Source organism: Mya arenaria, chromosome 1, assembly GCF_026914265.1.
Source record: "Mya arenaria isolate MELC-2E11 chromosome 1, ASM2691426v1".
Classification (NCBI taxonomy): Eukaryota; Metazoa; Mollusca; class Bivalvia; order Myida; family Myidae; genus Mya; species Mya arenaria.
Genome location: NC_069122.1, coordinates 22,603,336 through 22,626,703, shown reverse-complemented (window position 1 = coordinate 22,626,703; position 23,368 = coordinate 22,603,336). Strand labels below are relative to the sequence as shown.

General features: G+C 36.8%; 1 protein-coding gene across 1 annotated transcript in view; it reads left to right on the top strand.

Moving 5' to 3' along the window:
* Positions 1–2,751: 2,751 nt before the first annotated feature.
* Positions 2,752–23,368, top strand: part of LOC128232845 (uncharacterized) — a 383,378-nt gene continuing 362,761 nt past the window's right edge. Inside the window, exons 1-4 of the mRNA XM_052946615.1 lie at positions 2,752–2,906; positions 16,905–17,025; positions 17,751–17,864; positions 19,247–19,431. Coding sequence (XP_052802575.1) covers positions 2,834–2,906; positions 16,905–17,025; positions 17,751–17,864; positions 19,247–19,431 — 493 coding nt within the window. The 5' untranslated portion in view covers positions 2,752–2,833. The remainder of the gene's footprint in view (positions 2,907–16,904; positions 17,026–17,750; positions 17,865–19,246; positions 19,432–23,368) is intronic.

Genomic DNA, 23,368 nt, shown 5'->3' with positions numbered 1-23,368 from the left:
AAGACTAAAAAACGTTTTCTTTAACATAACTGAGAAACGTCTTCGTTAACAGGACTGAAAATGCACCCTCCTCATACATGCACACAATTTGTAAAACTGTCGCTGTAAACATAACGTCAGATATCGTTACTGTTTTAAAACTAATTCATCTTTGTATGCCCTTTGTGACACGATTAATATCGCGAAATCAAGGAATGTCTCTTGAAATATATGAGTAATCATAACTTTAAAAGAGTCGCAGTTTTAAAGTTTACATTCGAATAAATATGAAATTATCGCCTCTTCTTTAAGCCTCAACATGATTGTACTCTGATATTCACTTCAGTGGCATACCCAAGTTGCGTCATTCCATCGTGTTATAACATTCAAAAAAGGAAACCGAGAATATCATTACGAAATTATTAAATAAGAATAATTGAATACAAATGAGTATACGCGCGAAAACGAAATCATAAGTATCGTTGACTCATGAAAGCTTATCACGCGAATATCATTCTGAAATACCAAATACTCGATTCGAAACGAGACGTCTGATTAATGTATTATTAGTATTAACTTGAGTCTAAGATACGTTTTAAACAGCTGTATAATTGTGTTCCTTTATTATACATAAACCCGGAAATAATACCCTTAGGTTAGTTTAAAACGGCTGTTTAGATTCAACTATTATACATTGCATTTTCCTTCGTTAAACGGGAAACAATCGCTGATATTTTAACATAAACATTAATTTATAATAACTCGTTCAATACCTTTCAACCGAATCTGTTTTATCAATGAGTAAAGAAACTTAACACTGTTTAGTGTTGAAAACCAAGGTAAACGTAACCGCAGAAAGTAGTATGAATAGATAACATGAAAACTAGGTCAATACACATTTTATAAAGTATGACTAATACTCAAAATACTATCTCATATTCTTAAACCCTTTGCTATTGTATGACTTCGTACGAAAAAAGTATCGCATCATCGCCCTCGTTGCCACTTAAAATAGTTTCTTCATAGCGCTTAAAACCTCTTGCAGTCTTCCTTTTTAGCGGTTGCACCCAAAGCCTTCTCGATAGTATGTCAATTGCACAAAGCAGATATCGACCGTCATCATTCTGCTCGGCTAGGTTAAACACCGACAAAAGATTATGCAGTTGCCTCCCCTGGTATAGCGCTCGTAACGTATGACAATATACATCCCCGCCTCTAGGGTTAAGGTCGAGGTTAAGGACTCGAGTAAGGGTTAGCTCGACTACGTCATACTTGTATCATGATGGAAATTTGCTTTAAAAAAATCCTGGTTTATGGCTCCTGGTTTATGGCTCCTGGTTTACGGCTCCTGGTTTCTGCCCCCCCCCCCCCATTATCTAGCTACTATAGGCCTCTACCTGGGACCAGTAACAAATCCTACTCCTAGCCTGTACTAAAATCTTTTTTTTTGTCAAAATGATCTCCAAGCCTTCGGAGTATTGGCCTTAAGGAAGCTACGCCGCTTCAGTAGTCAATCATCTAACAACTGTAAAAGACAAAATGATTAATCGCATTAATTAAATGACTGGGGCATGTATAAGTCTAACTTTGAATAGCGCGTGTTCTTCGTGTCACGTGCTTATCGACATTTTAGAAGAGTAATTAGGGAACCTGGTTAAATAGCCCCCAAGTCAAATAGCCCCAAAGTCAAATAGCCCCCATTTTGGTCAAATAGCCCCCACACTTTTGGTCAAATAGCCCCCACTTGGACACGCCTGACAACAGTAGCTAAGTGACAGAGGTGGAACACTTTGAAGTGTTAATTGTTAATCATAGTGTCTGATGACAGAATTAATATAATACTTTTTTATTTTTAGTTTATTTTTTTCGCTATTTTTCTAAATAAAAATAAAACTAAATGTTGAACACATGATGAACATACATTCGAGACTATAATATTCTGCAGATCATATAGTAAGATTTAGTTACAGAAGTAACATAATAGGCAAATTTACTACAGGATATGAATACTATTGAAATCAATTTAATTTCGAACCATTACTGAGCGCTTCACTATTTTACATGTATTACTATATTTACCCCAAACATTTTATTTTCGCCACTTACCTTTACTTATCTCTAATATCTTTTTTTTCGCTAAAAAAGCTTGTCAAGTCTTCTTTACTAGATACACACGATCAAATTATGGAATGTTCAGTTTCATTACGTATGTAGTATAATTATTTAAGATATTTAATAGGAAAAAATATAGATGTTTTTTCTTATTTTCGCTCAAATTACTTTTATTTTCGTCTTAAAAATCCAGCCTTTTAAAAAGCTCAATAAATATCACCTTTGTATCGACTAAATTCGAAAATGACATAATTTTTGCTCCTATTTAAACCAACTTAAAAAGTCAATTTTGTTTACCAAACATCGGAAACACAGGGACCGGGAATTAGGAGACCGGATAATACGGTGAGAGACCGGGAAATAGTATCGCCCTTATCCGTAAGAGGTCAAAGGTAAAGATGCTGACGGACCACTTTGCAACCGATTATAATACAGAAAGTAGTTCGGTATTGATCTATGACAATTTTTAAATATATTCTTAGTGGAAACAGAATAATGTACACGCACACGATCCAGTGGATAAAGAATGTTTTTATATACGTTGATCTATATATTTAGCTCAAATGCAAAACTGGTTATTACGTACGTCACAGCGTAGGAGGTAATTCGGCTGTTGATGAAACTGCTATAAGTTGGAGAACGTTAATGAGACCATTTTGTTTTGTTTTGAGATTTTAAAAATGTTTCAAGTGGTAAAAATGTTGATGTCAATTTCTTCTATCGTGTGTATGTATTTGCAGACATGATGCTTTTATTTTGCTTACAAACCATTGCTTACATTTTGATGACGAAGGCTGCCAACAGTATTGAAGCAGGTAAAATTCTATTAAAATTTAAATAAAAAAATAAAATATTTCCATGATAAAGTTAGATTACTGAGAGCGACTAGTTTGTGCGTACAAGCTTTGTCATACATGTAGCCAACCTGATTGCCAATCAGGGAATTTATTCCCTTTGAAAGGTGTTTGCTCTACAGGTGGCGGTATCAGTTCCAAGGGGTGGGTGTGGGATTAAAAAAAGTTCCCTTAATGCGCATTATTGTGGCTAGGTAGGGGATTTGTGTAGGTACTAGGGATTTGTGGCAAACTTGGCTTTTGTCGGCCCCACCCGGTACTCGCCCCTCTTAAATCTTCTTCATTATGGGAGACAAAAAAGTAATCAAATGCGCTAAAATGCACCATTTCTGAATACAAATTCTCTCTCTAGAGTTACCTCAACTCCCATGCATATAGTTTATGCCAAGTTTTGACCCTGATAAAGTTTTTCAAGTTAAACTTTTTAGTCAATATGGTAATAAAAATATTTATATATAACACCTTATGCACCATTTTTGATTAAAATTTGTCAAGGACTAGCCACAATAATGCGCGTATAGGGAACTTTTTTTAACATTTGGATATTCGACTGATTCGTACCAATGTAAAATATATTCTTCAACTGTAACTCCACAATATTTAACACTGCATTGTTAAATTAAAACACAAAAGTTAAACATAAATTATTTTTAGCCAATACCTTTCTCTTATTACACTTAGTGTTTTATAAAACACAAATTTAGATCGATCTATCAACAAAGCATCGCCATTTTTTAACTATCTAGCAGTTGCCCGTTATCTTTCCACTCAATATACTTAGCGTTGGGATCTGTCATTCTTGGCTAGGAAAACAAGTGGGATATGGACTTGTAGAGACGCAAACACAAAAATTGTCAAAGACTCTGAAGCGGCTGTTTATATGGACAAGGGGAGGACTAGCTACAATATATACCCGACAGTGATCTGAACAGGATTGAATTTGTCACGTCTATATATTCTGGGGTAGGAATACTCTATTATACATGTACACAACCTGTCAGATTTGTCCCAGATTTATAGATATCGTGATACTTGATAAACAATCGACACATGTGTTTTATGATATCTGAACAGGTTTTTGGTATAATGACATAAAAATAAATATGTGTTTAATAGTAGGCAATAATATTTTCGTAGAAATTTAAATTTATAACAAATAATTTCAAAATTGTGGCCGCAAGGATTTTCTGCGCAAGGACCGTTCGCTACTTTTTGCTGGGATGGTGTCATGACACGAGTCTGCCATAGTAAAAAAAAAATCTTCAAAAGACTCGTTGATGGCCAATTAGGTGGATAAGGGGAGGACCACCCATATGCATAATTCACTGATAGACAGTTGCAGTTCTCGTTTGATCAAGTACTGATCAATCGATATGCTATTCACTGTTTACACTGGCGAATGAGGGTTTCATGAGGTTCAATAAATGATCAATAATAAACAATGCAACAATGTTTTTGTGAAAAACTGAAGATTTTTTTTTTTAATCTTTATAAATGCATCACTAACTTATAATCAAAATAAATTAATATTTGATGATCGATAATCAAACCCTGTTTCTTGTAGTTACGTATTTTTGTTTAAAGTTGATACTTCATTGACTTATCAATACATTGATGCTGCACCCCCAACCTGCACCGATATTTACTCAATTATTGCAGTTGATTTAACAAACAAGACAGTGAATTGATGCAATATTTTTTTTGTCAGAACGCAGGTAGGTAGCAGGTCAAAATTCAAGCCCACATAGACCTTGAACACAAAAACTTTAACCGATCAATATAAAGAGAATGCTTGGACCTATGGTCCTCAAACTTGGTGGAGAGGTTGGTCATGACCTTCAAATACCACACAGATATTTTATGCAAAAGGACTGATTTGCTGCCATTAGGGGGACATGTTCTACAAACATCCCTAGTGCTCTAATAATAGCTACCCGTAAGACAGACAAAGCCCAATCAGGTGCACTTGTTACCTGACCGTGACAGCTCTTGGGGTGATGATAGTTTAACCTACGGCTTACAAGGAGGCAGGCGGTCATCCTGTATGTTGTCCAATCAATAACACGAGAACCATTTGTTCAATCATCACCAAATTTGGTCAGAATATTAATGGCATTATATCGCAGAAAAGTTTGATAACCAGCCATATGCATGTAGCTCTAGTCATTCAAGGTTTATAGCCCTTTAATAATATAAATCTCTTAAAATTGGTCTTGTTTGATCAATATCTTTAGAAGCCTTTGTCCAAGCAGCACCAAAAGTGATCAAAATGTGTAATATAATATGTCAGACAAGTTTGATAACCAGTCATATTGCTTGAGTCACTCCAGAGTTATCACTCTCTAGTTATAGAAAAAATACCTAAAATTGGTCTTGATCCATCAATAACTTCAGAAGCCTTTGTCGAATCATCACAACATTTAGTCAGCATGTGTATGGGCATAATATCTTGGACAATTTGACAGTTTGATAATAGATGTAAATATAATGTTGGACTTATTATCTATAAGTTTTTCATCTACCAATAGCACAAACTACTCATTGCTGTCTGCCACCCATAATGATTTAAGTTTGCTACAAGACAAACTGTATGGTAAGAAGTCATTTACTTATCCTGAGAATCATTATCTTTATTTGCATTTAAAACACAATTCAAAAAACACCTTATGACAAAACAATGACCTTAGTGAATGATTGTTTGTTTAAATGTGATATATTTTTGTCTTTCATAATTTTGAACATTGTATATGTTGTGTTTGAATGTTGTAGTGTTTGTTATTGTTTGAATGAGAAATGTATACTAATGCATTTGAAGAATCCATTGAAGACCATGTTGTAAAGAAGATACTTATGTAACTTAATGTGTTATCTTCACGAAATAATAATAATAATAATTATTATGCCCCCCTTCGAAGAAGAGGGGTATATTGCTTTGCACATGTCGGTCGGTAGGTCGGTCCGTCGGTAAACCAAAGCTTGTCCGGGTGATAACTCAACAATTCCTAGACGTATGGTCTTCAAACTTGACATGGAGGTTGGGCCTAACCAGTAGTTGACCCCTATTGATTGAAGGGCTCATCGGCTCAAAGGTCAAGGTCACAGTGACCTTTAATGGTAAAATAATTTTAAAGCTTGTCCGAGTGATAACTCAACAATGCCTAGACCTATGGTCATCAAACTTGATATGGAAGTTGGGCCTGACCAGAAGATGACCCCTATTGTTTCTGGGGGTCATTGGGCCATAGGTCAAGGTAAAAGTGACCTTGAATGGTAAAAGGTTGTCCGAGTGATAACTCAACAATACCTGCACCCATGGCCCTCATACTTGAATTGGAGGTTGGGCCTGACCAGTAGATGACCCCTATTGTTTTTGGGGGTCATCGCGCCAAAGGTCAAGGTCACAGTGACCTTGAATGGTAAAAGGATGTCTGTGTGATAACTCAACAATGCCTGCACCCATGGCCCTCAAACTTTACTTTGAGGTTGGACCTGACCAGTAGATGACCCCTCTTGACTTTGGGTCATTGGGTCAAGGTCAAGGTCACAGAAACCTTGAATGGTAAAAGGTTGTCTGTGTGATAACTCCACAATGCCTGCACCTATGGCCCTCAAACTTGACTTGGAGGTTGGACCTGACCAGTAGATGACCTTTAATTATTTTGGGGGTCATCAGGCCAAAGGTCAAGGTCACAGTGACCTTGAATGGTAAAAGCTTGTCCAAGTGATAACTTGACAATGCCTGCACCCATGGCCCTCAAACTTGACATGGAGGTTGAGCCTGACCAGTAGATGACCCCTATTGATTTAAGGGGTCAAAGGTCAAGTTCACAGTGACCTTGAATGCGGAAATGTTTTGAGTGATATCTCGACAATGCCTGCACCCATGGCCCTCAAACTTTACTTGGAGTTGCGTCTGACCTGTAGATGACCCCTTATGATTTTTTGGGTCATTGAGTCAAAGGTCAAGGTCACAGTGACCTTGAACGAAAAAAGCTTGTCTGTGTGATAACTTGTCAATGCCTGCACCCATGGCCCTCAAACTTGACATATAGGTTTTTGGTGACCAGCTGATGACTGCTATGGAATTTGAGGTCAATGGTCATGGTCATAACACACCCTATTCTCACACTTTGAATGGGCATAATCTTAAAACTGCCTCGATGGCATCTTATGTCAGTGACAAATCAGCTGTCATTTCAGTTCATGCATATTTCATTCAGTTGTCCACATAATGCTGACAACATGGCACTCAGGGGGGGGGGGGGGCATAATGTTTGATAAACATCTCTTGTTAGTATTATTATTATTATTATTATTTTTATTATTATATTGAGGCAAGTTTTCCAGATATTCCTATATTTTCCGCTATATTCAGGGATACTTCTAGTAAGTGATTTTCGCGATTTCTTTCATTAATATCATCTAAATCACATTAAAAATAAATAAACAGGGTCGACAGATTTCATAGATTCTGCCCCCTTTTTTTATCGCAATGTTCCCTTTTTGGGTAGTGCCTTTTTCACAATTTCTCTATTAACACCTTCTTATCCCATTAGTGCCCTTTTATTACCGGGATGATCACCAAAAACGGACGGCTCTGTAATCCGCTTTCATAATTCAGACATATTGCGCAATACTCAGTCAAAGGTCAAGGTCACAGTGACCTTGAACGAAAAAAGCTTGTCTGTGTGATAACTTCTCAATGCCTGCACCAATGGCCCTCAAACTTGACATATACCATATTATATCATGTATAGGACGCTAGCATAGATAGGACGCAGGCAAAAAAATAGTTGAAAAAACGGGTAAAAACCCTTAATAAATAAGATAGGACGCAGCGGAAAAATGTCAAAATCGGATCCGAAAAATTGAGGTTGGTAAAGTATTTATAACATATAATGAAGTAAAAAAAAAAAAAAAATTGTATATAAGGCATATTTCAATAACTGTCTTGTGTATTTCGATAATTATCGTTGTATTTTGGTAATTTGGCATACACAACAATGATATATGTCTTGACATTTGAGAACATTCACGCATATTATAAGACTTATACAAATGCCGTAATAGTCCCGAATGACAATCAACCGTTGCAATCGTTGCAATAGTCTCGACATGCCTTCTTAATGACAGTCAACCGTTGCAATCGCAACAAAACTGTGTATTGTCAAAACTGATGATTGTTTTGATAAGGCTTGTCGCTGCGCGGATTAAAGCATGTCGGCATAATTAATGCGTGTCGGTAATTAGCCTTGCTAGCGGAAGGCACGTCGGGTCAAGTGCGAACAAACAACCATAAGGTACCCCTATTGTTTCTGGGGGTCATTGGGCCATAGGTCAAGGTAAAAGTGACCTTGAATGGTAAAAGGTTGTCCGAGTGATAACTCAACAATGCCTGCACCCATGGCCCTCATACTTGAATTGGAGGTTGGGCCTGACCAGTAGATGACCCCTATTGTTTTTGGGGGTCATCGCGCCAAAGGTCAAGGTCACAGTGACCTTGAATGGTAAAAGGATGTCTGTGTGATAACTCAACAATGCCTGCACCCATGGCCCTCAAACTTTACTTTGAGGTTGGACCTGACCAGTAGATGACCCCTCTTGACTTTGGGTCATTGGGTCAAGGTCAAGGTCACAGAAACCTTGAATGGTAAAAGGTTGTCTGTGTGATAACTCCACAATGCCTGCACCTATGGCCCTCAAACTTGACTTGGAGGTTGGACCTGACCAGTAGATGACCTTTAATTATTTTGGGGGTCATCAGGCCAAAGGTCAAGGTCACAGTGACCTTGAATGGTAAAAGCTTGTCCAAGTGATAACTTGACAATGCCTGCACCCATGGCCCTCAAACTTGACATGGAGGTTGAGCCTGACCAGTAGATGACCCCTATTGATTTAAGGGGTCAAAGGTCAAGTTCACAGTGACCTTGAATGCGGAAATGTTTTGAGTGATATCTCGACAATGCCTGCACCCATGGCCCTCAAACTTTACTTGGAGTTGCGTCTGACCTGTAGATGACCCCTTATGATTTTTTGGGTCATTGAGTCAAAGGTCAAGGTCACAGTGACCTTGAACGAAAAAAGCTTGTCTGTGTGATAACTTGTCAATGCCTGCACCCATGGCCCTCAAACTTGACATATAGGTTTTTGGTGACCAGCTGATGACTGCTATGGAATTTGAGGTCAATGGTCATGGTCATAACACACCCTATTCTCACACTTTGAATGGGCATAATCTTAAAACTGCCTCGATGGCATCTTATGTCAGTGACAAATCAGCTGTCATTTCAGTTCATGCATATTTCATTCAGTTGTCCACATAATGCTGACAACATGGCACTCAGGGGGGGGGGGGCATAATGTTTGATAAACATCTCTTGTTAGTATTATTATTATTATTATTATTTTTATTATTATATTGAGGCAAGTTTTCCAGATATTCCTATATTTTCCGCTATATTCAGGGATACTTCTAGTAAGTGATTTTCGCGATTTCTTTCATTAATATCATCTAAATCACATTAAAAATAAATAAACAGGGTCGACAGATTTCATAGATTCTGCCCCCTTTTCTTATCGCAATGTTCCCTTTTTGGGTAGTGCCTTTTTCACAATTTCTCTATTAACACCTTCTTATCCCATTAGTGCCCTTTTATTACCGGGATGATCACCAAAAACGGACGGCTCTGTAATCCGCTTTCATAATTCAGACATATTGCGCAATACTCAGTCAAAGGTCAAGGTCACAGTGACCTTGAACGAAAAAAGCTTGTCTGTGTGATAACTTCTCAATGCCTGCACCCATGGCCCTCAAACTTGACATATACCATATTATATCATGTATAGGACGCTAGCATAGATAGGACGCAGGCAAAAAAATAGTTGAAAAAACGGGTAAAAACCCTTAATAAATAAGATAGGACGCAGCGGAAAAATGTCAAAATCGGATCCGAAAAATTGAGGTTGGTAAAGTATTTATAACATATAATGAAGTAAAAAAAAAAAAAAAAAATTGTATATAAGGCATATTTCAATAACTGTCTTGTGTATTTCGATAATTATCGTTGTATTTTGGTAATTTGGCATACACAACAATGATATATGTCTTGACATTTGAGAACATTCACGCATATTATAAGACTTATACAAATGCCGTAATAGTCCCGAATGACAATCAACCGTTGCAATCGTTGCAATAGTCTCGACATGCCTTCTTAATGACAGTCAACCGTTGCAATCGCAACAAAACTGTGTATTGTCAAAACTGATGATTGTTTTGATAAGGCTTGTCGCTGCGCGGATTAAAGCATGTCGGCATAATTAATGCGTGTCGGTAATTAGCCTTGCTAGCGGAAGGCACGTCGGGTCAAGTGCGAACAAACAACCATAAGGTATTACCATCGCAATATTTTGTTCTATTGATGTTTTTCTAATGACAGACAGCGGGTGTTTTTCACACGTTTGCACATTTGAAAAGATTTGATAGTGACAATAATGCTACTTTGCGTTATGCACATTCCTTTATTATTTTTTTAAAACAGCAACATACAACAAAATGTTATGTAAAATATCGAGACATTAAAATCATGAACAACGATTAATTGATATTTACCTCCTTTCCTGATTTTCCGTTGCCGTTATAACTCAATCCAGTTAAAGTGCTGACTCGCATTGAGTTTTTGTGAGTAGCGTCCCTTTTATAAAAAAGTAAACACTGGTGTTTTTTTTCAATTTATTTCTCAATAAATCATTTTAAAGTAAACATTCAATATATTTCTGAGTGTATTAACTTGCGTGATTTTACCTATGTCAGTTGTTCTCTTCGGTGACGCAGTACAGATACTTACTATTACCGTGTTCTTTCCCGGTCCGATATTTTCGACCTGAAATGGACTTGGAAAGACCCCAGATGAAATTCTAATAGCATAGAAAGGACGCAGGCAATTTTTAAGACGAGAATTGGGGGTAAAAAAGTGCGTCCTATGCATGATATAATACGGTAGGTTTTTGGTGACCAGCTGATGAATCCTTTGGAATTTGAGGTCAAAGGTCATGGTCATAACACACCCTATCCTCACACTTTGAATGGGCATAATCTTATAACTGCCTCGATGGCATCTTATGTCAGTGACAAATCAGCTGTCATTTCAGTTCATGCATATTTCATTCAGTTGTCCAGATATTCCTATATTTTCCGCTATATTCAGGGATACTTCTAGTAAGTGAATTTCGCGATTTCTTACATTAATATCATCTAAATCACATTGAAAATAAATAAATGGGAGATATTCTAGCACTTGTTATTAAGCGTTTTTGTGAGCTGGATGAGTTTATGGCTCCTTTTCAACAAAGAATCTGCCAAAAACTATTGTTAATTCCTTATCCCCCACCAAACAAAGTTTTGGGAGTTAGCTTGTAGTTGGTCAGTCTTGTCCTGAAGAAAACTTATGACAGGGTCGACAGATTTCATAGATTCTGCCCCCTTTTCTTATCGCACTGTTCCCTTTTTGGGTAGTGCCTTTTTCACAATTTCTCTATTAACACCTTCTTATCCTGTTAGTGCCCTTTTATTACCGGAATGATCACCAAAAACGGACAGCTCTGTAATCCGCTTTCATAATTCAGACATATTGCACAATACTCATGATAGTAGTATTTTCAGGAGGTGTTTTAAGCACCTGCCAACACCATGCTGCCCCTTTGACTGCCGAAAATGTGACATCTTTTTGTGTATTTGCATAATGAGCAGACAACCTGTGTTTTCATTATTGGTAATCTCCTAATCCGATAATTGGGTAGAGTAACAGCCGATTAGTGAAACATCACCAGTAGGTGGAGCTATTGAAAGTCAGCCAATCAGAATGTACATTAAGAACTCACTCATTATTTGATTAAAGTTCATGATATGCTATAGAAAAAGTGAAAGGATGGTGATAAATGTTGTAAGGCACTAGTAATTACCTTTTAAAATAATGGATAGTTCAGGACTCGATTTTAAGCTCGCATGCTCGCTAATTGCGAGTAAGTTTTGCCGATATCGACCTGATAAAAAATCTACTTGCTAAAATTTGCGAGTCCCATATTTCAAAACAAAATGACATAGGCCGAATGCTAATGAGTACATAACGAATACCATGTCGCATAGACGCTTAACAACTCATAACAGGTAAGCATAAAACGCTTTTTGTGACACTGATCGCGAGTGCCGATTTTTATGACGTAGTACACATTTTTAGTACACAAAATTCCAACACAGTGATCTCCCTTGACAAGCAGACAAGTACAGCAAAATCCACTGTTTTTTTCCTGAATGTGTCGTCTGCAGATATAAATAAACTATGTCAGAATAAAGTCTATTGTTCTATTGATTAAAAAAATATTGTTATGTGTTCTTATTAATAAGGAAAAGTAATGTTTGACACTTGTTCATTAAACATTTAACTAGAACTTGCTTGTATTGACTTTTGTTTCTTTATTGTTCGGCATATAATGGTATTAAAATTAACCTAATTCAATAGTTAGGGAAAAAAGCAATTAACTTTTTGAAAATGTGAGTAAAAAATTTACCCACTTGCGAAAAATTGCAAGAAGGAAAAAAGTTTAAATTCGAGCCCTGTAATTGTATTGTACAAACCTGGCACGCCATTTTAAACATTGTTGCTTTGAAGTAGACGGTCATTGCAAGTTTGTAAACATTGGCAAGGTGGCGCTAAGACAATCTCAAACATCACTTATTAAAAATGACTTATTGAAAACTGTTTTGATAGTTTGTTTGTGAAATGTTCATGATGAAATTTGCTTTGTAACCCAAAAATATATTTTAATGCTTTATGTAGCATTTTATCTATCATGTCAGAAAATGGAAGATATTGGAGACCGATTTTTGGAGTTTTATTCAATGTTCCATTCTGAAATAGTGACTTTTTCAGCAAGGGCAGTCATTTTAAATGTAATTTGGTTCCATTTTAAACATTATTTAACCAAAGACAATTAAATAACAGCCAGACTGAATGTAACCCTTCCCTGATCGTAGCAAACTAAGATTTGCCAGCTGCATTTTTTTATATGTATTTATGCCATGATGAAAGGATGAAATGTTGAACTGTCTTTGTTCCTCATTTAAGATGCTTTTTAGGAAAAAAAGTGACATTGCACAAAAGGAGACTCCAGACAAGTACACTTATACTACCTGCAAAAAGAACCATTTTAATTATGCATATGAATTTTGATATTTAGACACCCTTCTAAATTTGGAAAATCAACAACAACAACATTTTGTTAAAGCCTGGAAATGAAGGGAAATGCATTTATTTGGGTATGAAAACCAAATTTTAGTAGGGGGAGACCCCCTTGACTCCCTTAAACACCCCCATTCGCCACTATGCAACTAATGTAGCTTGCCCTTTTTGAAACTCTACCCTGTCCTTTTCAAATCCTGGCTGGAGCACTGCATGTTTAACACAACAAAATACAGGTGAAGTCTGATATTGGTTACAACCCACCAATGTTTGACAGAGTTATGGCCCTTTTCAAAGAAACATTGTTCAATGTGTTTAAACAGGCTGTGTGTGAGGGTATTTGTCCCTCATATGGCAGCTGTCATTCAGCTTAATGAATACAGGTATGATAAAATTCCGGATTAATCTGGAATTCCGGATTTAAGGCCTCACGGATCGATTTTGAGATTAATGTAAATCCGTTGAGTTTTTTTCTGGGGGGGGGGACAGGGAGCGATTCGAGCTCACTTCGAACAATATGGGTACGAAAGGTGAGTTTTCGGAAGTGTAAAGCCGGAAATTAACGAACCTATTTACGTCTTGGCAATCGAGCTATATGATTGGTTTAGATAGCATCCGGTGATTACGGAAATTACCGATGGGACAAGAAGACAGTATCTAGATGGTCGTATCCAGCTATGACAGACGACGAAGACGAATAAAGGTATATTTGCCATTTATTTTTACGAGAAATTCCCGAAACGTTTCTTTTTAAGTTAATAGAAAGTGATCAAACTGAGAATGAATTTTGCGCATGTAGCATTATTTCGGACATCCCGATTCGGATTGTGTCATAATAATTGATTTTTATTTTACAAATTTTATTTGGCTGATTGAAGTTAACGCTCTCAACTGTTTCTTTATTATTCTCATAATGTTTGAAGCATTGTTCTCAATAAGAAGTGGCTGTTGACCATAATGGGAGGTTCAAATGAAAATTAGTTTGGTTCAAATTTAAAAAAAAAAATGAATAAATATTTTGTAGTAGTAATATATATTACGTAGAGGCAGTCATTTTATTTATTATTTGAGACAGTTCAACAAAACTTTTTGAGGACCCAGTGAGATTTCAATTCTATAGTTGTAATTTGTATTTCCCCATCCAGGTATGTTGATGGTTACAAAAGTCAGGGATGAAAGACACCTCAGCCAGTGCATCCAGTTGTTCCTGTCAATGACTGACAATTCAATCCAGAAAGAAATAGTGTTGAGACATTTGGCCTCCTTAAAAATCACAAGGGCTGATTCTAAATCAATTTTCATAGAATTTGAAAGCCTGTTTGAGAGACTTGAACTGCCGTGGGACAATCTAGTTTGTGTGCTACTGGACTCATGTAACACCATGAGGGGAAAAAATCTGGCTTGGGGACCAGAATACGTCAATGTCCACCATGTCCACAACGGCTACGCTGCCAAAGCATTTAAGTCCTGTTTGGATATTACTTGGAATAATATATATACTTATTAATAACATTATATTCTCATCAAATGGAATAAATACTCTTATGATACATAAAAATTGAATAAATACCACTTTTACAATAAACATTTGCAAGCATGGTAATTGATATGTTGTTCATTATTATTAATCAAACATCCCACAGTGTAGATTGTTCATACATAGGCATTTGATCATAGCCAGTTGAGTTTTATGGGAAGTGGACAACTGAACCAAAATGTCAGGTACATGTCTAATGCCTGTGACTTCAGGTAAAAAAAAGAGTAAATTTAACTTTGTTTAAAGACAAAGGTGTTAATCTTCACTGCTAAGATTCCTGATAATTGTTCTGATTGAGGATGTCTCGTGTTGAACATAATTATATCTACCAAACGGAAAGGTGTACTCCTTGAACACTATTTTAAGGCAAAAAAGGGTATTAGAATCCCTGAAATACGGAAAGCTTCGGGGGGCTTTGCCCCCTTTGTCCCCCCACCAGGGCTTTGCCCTGGACCCATCGGGGACCTTGAGCGGCCCCCTGAACCCCACGCAGACATTTTCAGGATTGGCAACTTGGCTCTGTTATCATCCCTGTCAATAATTGAAGTATACAGACTTGCCAATGGCTGCAGGCCTGCGGTTAAGGACTTTACCTCTGGGCCACAGAGGCAGTTAACACTTTTGGGTTATATATTACATAGACAAAACATTGTAATGACAGTGCTCCAGATGAAGTGCATAAGTACACGTAAAAATGTAATGAAAATTTATATGAAAATACAGTGATCTTTAAACCTTTGCTTTTTAAAACAAAATGGATTTAGTCAATATGCAGTGTTCTGCCAAGGATTGAAAAAGATGGGGCCGAATGGCCCAGCAGTCATGAAAATTAGGGGCCATGACCTTTTCCAGGGGAAAAATGAAAACTTTTAAATGAAAGTGTTTTATTTACCCATTATATAATGGTGTAACATCCACATGACATCAATATTCTCAAATATTGGACAGATCCATTTAACATTTAGAAAAAAACTTTAAACATGGCACAAATGAGACACCATGATATATGTTAATGAACAGTTTCACGTGTCAATGTGTTGTTATGCTTTATCAAGGATGTGATTGACCTGGTCGCTGGAGGGCTGAAACCATTTCTGTCATTGGGGCACTTTTGGGGTCAAAAGCACACTGCCGTAGCAGAAAAACTGGCCCTAAAGCACACTTGTATTTTTTTCAATCAGCTAAAAAAACTTAAAAAAAAACTTTTTTTTTAATTTATTTCTTCTTTTTTTGGGGGTGGGGTGGGGGTTGGGGGGCGGGTCCTTGGGGCCATTAGATCTGCGGAATTCCGCGAATCCGCGGCAAATCACATCCCTAAATTACAACCCTCCCTACCCAGGAACATTTTCCTCTGTTTTGCATTCCTTTAATGCACCAGGCCCTCATTGAAATTGAATTTGTTTATATCTCCCCACTCTACTTTGAGGTGTTTTCTTTTTCTCAGCCATGATGATGACATTGAATTTGGTAAAAAAAATATACTACCCCTCGCGGTTGGATAGTTACACATAAACGGACCAATGAAAATCGTTGTTTTATCGAATGAAAGCTGTGCTGTAAAACTTCTGAAAAATAAATCGATTAAGTCAAAAAGGCTCTTTAAAAATTTGATTAAGTCAAAACGGCTTTTCTAAAAACGGGCGCGCCAATCGGCCCATCTACAGGTATTTCGTTGCGCCATCCCGATTTTTTCTGCGCCAATGGCGCAAGGGCGCGTCCTTGGCAGAACACTGCAATATGTATTTATATTCGACCATAGTTTGAATCCAGACAAGGTAATACTTGATCGAAATTGGCAGGGATGAGTATAGCCAGTTTTTTCGTACTGCTTATTTCCTTTGGAAGAACAATACTATTTTCTGTTCATCAGGGAAGGTCAGTGGGTAGAACTGACAGAAATAGGTTTTGCTTCTTTGCAGCAATAAAACCAAATGTGACACACACTGACCACTGACAATTTGGGACAAACTAGGTTACTTTAATAAAGAACTTGATTCCCAGGTTTATATAAATGCCCTGGAAAAATATTTAAATAATGTTCTGAAATAATCTAGGGGTATGAAATATTAATCATCATTTTATGGACAGTTTTCACCATCAGGTAGTTGGGTAAGCATTTTAAAGGCATTAATAATTCAACCTTAATCTTTATTCAGAGATATAAATAAACTAATTTTACTTCAGGACCTGCAGACAGTTGGTTCCATGGATGTGTTGGTAACCTTGACCATGAACTCTTGTCCTGGGTTACAGACGGGTCACAGCTGGATGTGGCAGCATGCTCAAACACCTGTATGGATAATGGGTAAGGCCTTCTAGTCAACTGATAAGAGCAGAGGTGAATTTCCCTACTTAAATTGTGGTCGGAGTCTAAACCACAGATGGCAAAAAGTGTATATATAATATGATATTTCTTTATAATTCTAATCTTCATGTAAAGATCTATTTGAACCAGTCAACTTTGTATGTGAAAGCTAAGTTCAAGACGACTTGCACAGCAATTTACTCTTCCTTATACCATATAGTTTTGTCCCTTGAAAAGTGTTGCCTCACCATGACACTAGCCAGGAAGCTCCAGTGTGCCAGTCTGCAGATGAGTGTCTGGCTGGATAGTGGATTAGCCAATTACTAGAACACCTGCCAAGATAACAGGCCATTACTGTTAATTGCTTCACATTGTTTCCCTAGCAACATGTTTCAGGGTCACAGCCAAGAGTTGTAATTGTTAAAGAATTAATAATAAGCAATTTGCATGTCAATTTGAATGAAGTGTGAATTGTTAGAACTGCCAAATTTATGGACTTAAAATCATGACGCCAAATAAATGGCAAGCACACAACATTAGCCCATGCTCACAATGGGTTCAACTTTTCAATATTTTTTAACAAAAATGATATATATGTATATAACGTTAAATAAACATAATAAGAGTTTAAACAATATTTAATATTTTAAAGAAAACTACAGTTAAATGTACAAAGTTAGATTTTATCAGCAAGGTTATGTTATGCTTGTTGTGCTGTCCTCTAGGTTCAGATGGTCGTTGGTAGGACAGACAGATGGCAGGCAGGACCTGCAGTGCTCTTGTACCAACATTACAGCCGCACAGTATCTGCTCCACAACACAGCATCCTGCATTTTGAGGTACTGTAACTGTGTGTGTTACAGACTATTTCTGTTAATTCCCTGGCACTTCTGGAATTATAGCAATATCTGTGGTAGTTTATACCACCTAAATTTGTCAAATGTTATGGTATTGTCTTATCATCTGTATGGAAAGCTCTTCAATATGTTTTCAGAATGATAAAGGTTCATTTAGGATAGGTCTTAAGCTGATGGTTTATATACAAATTTACATTTGTATCTATTGGTACTAAAAATATGTCTAAGACTCACTAGTTGAATGATGTTAAGGTCATGGGTAATTTTCTTATATCAGATAGCTGAGCCTTGTATTAAAGTAACAAAATGCTTCCATGGTAACTACCATGAGTGATATATACAAAAACAATGTTGCTTATAGCTAGAGCCCATTTTGTGTCTTGTAGGAAAGGTTGACTAGGTATAATGCCAGTTTTGTAGTTTTCTAGCTGGTAGAGATAAAGCCAATTATGTTTCTTCCAAAACATATGCGGGGGTATTTCATAGATGAGGGTTGCCTCTACAAACATATCTGTTTATCCAATTCTTGAAGCATTTATCCCATGGATCAAGTAAAACAGATGCATCACATTTACAAATTCGGGAATGCATAAACAAAACTTTTTCCTTGTGCTAGAAATAGGTTGCTTGTAAACATTATCTGATGTACAGAATTAGATAGGAAATGAAGCTTGAACGAATATTGTCTGAAAGAAATTGAGGATATAGCAGGGCTGACAGGCAAGCCAATCTCCCAGAAATATATCCAGGCAGCAAGCTTTTTTTCCTTGATATAAAATATGATAGCCATCGCGTATATAATATTGAAAAAGCATTTATAAATATATTGAAGATTTATGCTAGCCCCAAAAGGCTAGCACTGTCACATGCACAACTAAGCTAGGTGGTACCAGTTTGGATAATATTTCACCTGCAGCAACTAATTTCTTGACACCAGCTGCTTGAAATACCTTTTTTGAAAAATGTTGGTTTAAAAATAAGAAAAAAAATAATAAGTGCTTGAATTTAACAAATGTTTTTTGTGATTGCTTGAAACTCCCTATCAGCTGTGTCTATACTACTTTAAAATCATGTTGACTAGAAATAATATAGTGAAAAATGATAATACCCTTGTGAAGACGTCATTGTTTTATGGGAAAACAAAGATAGGTTAATAAAAGCTTATGAACAGGAATTGGAAATTTCTATTTTTCCCAGTATGATTGCAAGTATTTTAAAGAGCATTTTCAGATTTAAACTTGCAAAATGTGAGTGTGCACTCCGTGCAAAATATATAGAAAATTACTTGTTCTGCTTAATTGGTTTCTGTAAAAATGCACATAATGAAAGGGAAAAACAATCAATCAATAAACTGTACATTACAGGTCTGGTTTACCAGTTGGTGAAATAAGTAATGGATCCACTCCACATAGTTGGGCGGTCTACAGAAGTGATGGCCCCTTTCTCTCCTCTGTCACCATAGCAACAGATGTTCCCTTGGTTGTTATTGACAAGCTGGTTGCGATAGAGATACATATTACCAGGCCAACAGCTAGAAGTGTTTCGAAAGGTGAGATTTAATTCCTTCCATGTTGGTATGCAAAACAATAATATTTCAGTTATGGTTAACTGAATGTGGACCCAGATTATACAAGTTAGAAATTCCTGTACCCTTCTTGAAAATATTTCATTGACTCCATTTCAACCCAGATTGGTGCTTAAACCCATAACATAAGCATCAGTGTAGCATGTCAGGTTTATATTTACTGCTGCTAGTTCATAAAGAAAACAGTGCAGATTATGTTATTCATTTATTGGCATGGATAAATCATTCCTTATCAGAAAAGATTTCATTTGTCTTGGCATTGAGAGATTATTCTCATGAAGTTTGTGCTGAGCCCCTTCATGTATGTAAGATGATGTATATCTCTCTCTGAACTCTTTACTGTGACAGGGGCATTGATTTTTCCCCAGCAATCAATCATGATTTAGCGAAATAAGTTAGTTTTCCATGCAAGCTAATTCACAGCATCTACTTCACTGACTTTTTCAAATGTTATTGTCTCCCATCAGTTTTGGGGAAAGGCTCGTTGAGCTAATGGAATTGCACAATTTGTCATCGTAGAATAACAATGTTAACATTGACAAGGGACCACAAGGGACTGATCTTGCTAACACATGGGTACACTTCTCAGAAATAATTGACTTGATTTGTACTCCTTTATTCATGGCGGGGAATATTTCAAGCCGTAACATTTTGTTATGCTTTGAAAAAGCTCCAACAAGCATCTTCTATGGTGGTGCCAATTAGTTGACAAGTTGGTACTCTTTGAGTATGGTTTGTTTTTCCTGTACAGAGGTTTATAGGAGTAAAATTTTATAAATCTTGGAGTTTAGTTCCACATATATATGAACGACTGTTTTGTTTGGTTAAATGTGAAATCTGATCGTCTAGAACTTAATTTGCTAGAGCTTGAAGTTGACAACAAAAACATCTGCGTTATTATGAAAAGTGTTGTCAATCTGTAGGTTTTAGTAATTCCCTCATGTAATTGTAGATTCTTATTGACAACTGATTGCCTTTAGGTTCATGACAAATGGTTGCCTTTAGGTTCATGACAAATGGTTGCCTTTAGGTTCATGACAAATGGTTGCCTTTAGGTTCATGACAAATGGTTGCCTTTAGGTTCATGACAAATGGTTGCCTTTAGGTTAATGACAAATGGTTGCCTTTAGGTTAATGACAAAAGGTTGCCTTTAGGTTCATGACAACTGGTTGCCTTTAGATTCCTGACAACTGGTTGCCTTTAGGTTCATGACCAGTGCTCCAGCTAGCCTGTTTTTCAATGGCGCAGCGCCCGTGCCCCTTTTCTTACCGCCCTAGCCCCTTTTTGAGAAGTGACCTTTTCACAAATGCTCTATTAGCGCCAATTATTCCGTTAGTGCCCTTTTTACTATTAAAATAGTTACGAAAGAGCGGCAGCCCTTAATCCGCTGTCATATTTATTGAGACAAATTACGTAATACTTATGACAATAGTGTTCCCGCTAGGTGTCACCATGCCCCTATTGACTGCTTAAAATATGCCGTACTGGCCTTTCATCTTCCCATGTGCCTTGTCCAAGTCATTTGACAGCTAATTGTGTATTTGTGTAGTAAGCAGACGACCTGTGTATTCATAATCGGTCATCTTTTAATCCAATAATTAGGACGAGCCAAATAGGGAAACATCGGCAGAAGGCTGGGCTATTGAATGTCAGCCAATCAGAATAAACGATGAGATCTCGTTCATTTATTCATGAAAGTTCGTAAAATGCGATGGAAACTGCGAAGGGCTGGATTTTCGGAGTTATTTTACCAATGTTCTATGTTTAATAAGTGATTTTTTAAACCAGGGTAGTGATTTTTATTGTCATTTTATTCTAAATCATCAGCATATTAAACATTATTTTACCAAAGGCAATTAAATAACAAACAGGCTGAATGTAACATTCGTACCAAAACCCGATCGTACCAAACTAAGATTCGTCCCCTACATATTTGTGTTTTTTTTGTGTGTATCTATTTATTTGATGTTTAACTGTGTTTCACAGTTTGTTTTTGTCTTCATTTTACAAACTTTTAAAAGAAATATGTGACATTGCACTAAAGAAGATGCCAAACAAGTACAATCATACTACCACAGACAAAAAGACAAATTTTTATTTTGATATTAAAACACACCCTTCCAAATTTTGAAAATCATGGAAAATGATTTAAATTGAGTATAAAAACAAAACAAATTCTAGGGGGAGACCCCCCTCAAAAAAAACAAACAAAACAAAACAAAACAAAAAAACACATTGTGACAGGGGTGGACCCCTCCCACAATCACCCCAATTGCCCATACACGACTCTTGTAGCTTGCGCTTTTCAAAACTCCACCCTGCCCTTTTCAAATCCTGGCTGGAGCACTGATGACAAATGGTTGCCTTTAGATTCATGACAAATGGTTGCCTTTGGGTTCATGACAAATGGTTGCCTTTAGGTTCATGAAAAATGGTTGCCTTTGGGTTCATGACAAATGGTTGCCTTTAGATTCATGACAAATGGTTGCCTTTAGATTCATGACAAATGGTTGCCTTTGGGTTCATGAAAAAAGGTTGCCTTTAGGTTCATGACAAATGGTTGCCTTTAGATTCATGACAAAAAGTTGCCTTTGGGTTCATGACAAATGGTTGCTTTTAGGTTGATGACAAATGGTTGCCTTTAGGTTGATGACAAATGGTTGCCTTTAGGTTCATGACAAATGGTTGCCTTTGGGTTCATGACAAATGGTTGCCTTTAGATTCATGACAAATGGTTGCCTTTAGGTTCATGACAAATGGTTGCCTTTAGGTTCATGACAAATGGTTGCCTTTAGGTTCATGACAAATGGTTGCCTTTAGGTTCATGACAAATCGTTGCCTTTGGGTTCATGACAAATGGTTGCCTTTAGATTCATGACAAATGGTTGCCTTTAGGTTCATGACAAATGGTTGCCTTTGGGTTCATGACAAATGGTTGCCTTTAGGTTCATGACAAATGGTTGCCTTTAGGTTGATGACAAATGGTTGCCTTTAGGTTGATGACAAATGGTTGCCTTTAGGTTGATGACAAATGGTTGCTTTTAGGTTTGATGGCACCACAACTTTACCATTGGCACAACAAAACGTTCAAAAAATCAAGCCCACTTCACCAAGAATATCAAATAAAGTTCCAAACTTTAAGGAAGGAGGCAACCTTTTGTTTATAATAAGCTACAAATATATATATACATATACATATATGATGGAATTGCTAAAACCCATTTTAACTTTTTTAATGAAAAAGGCAGATTTTTACATTGCCAAGTTATGGAAGTTCTAGAAGGTCATTTTTTTTATAGAACTTTTACATTTAACACAACTGGTAGTCATCCCATATGTGAATACATTCCTGAATTTTATTTTCTGATATAAATCTCTGAAAAGGAAAACCCCAGACCATACTCACAAGTTGCCTTGGTTTTCTACTAATTCGCATCAAAACACTGAAATTTTTTCAACGCGTAACACTTTTTTAGCTCACCTGAGCATAAAGTGCTCAAGGTGAGCTATTGTGATCGGTCCGGCGTCTGTCATCCGTTGTCCGTCGTTTGGCGTCAACAATTGGTTGTAATCATCTTCTTCTCCTAAACCGCTTGGACAATTTTGATGAAACTTCATAGGAATGATCCTTGGTTGGTGCTTTTTCATAATTGTTCAAAGAAATGAATTCCATTGAGAACTCTGGTTGCCATGGCAACCTAAAGGAAAAATTACAAAACTTTTTTTGGCAAATACTATGAAGCCTAGTGCTTAAATATTTGGTGTGTAACATTGTCGATTGGTTATCTACCATGTTTAATCAAATTAGGCCCCTGGAGAAAAATTGGCCTCACCCCGTGGGTTACAAGTTCATTATGAATACATTTTGTTAAAATCTGATAGTTATGTAAAGTTTACTCT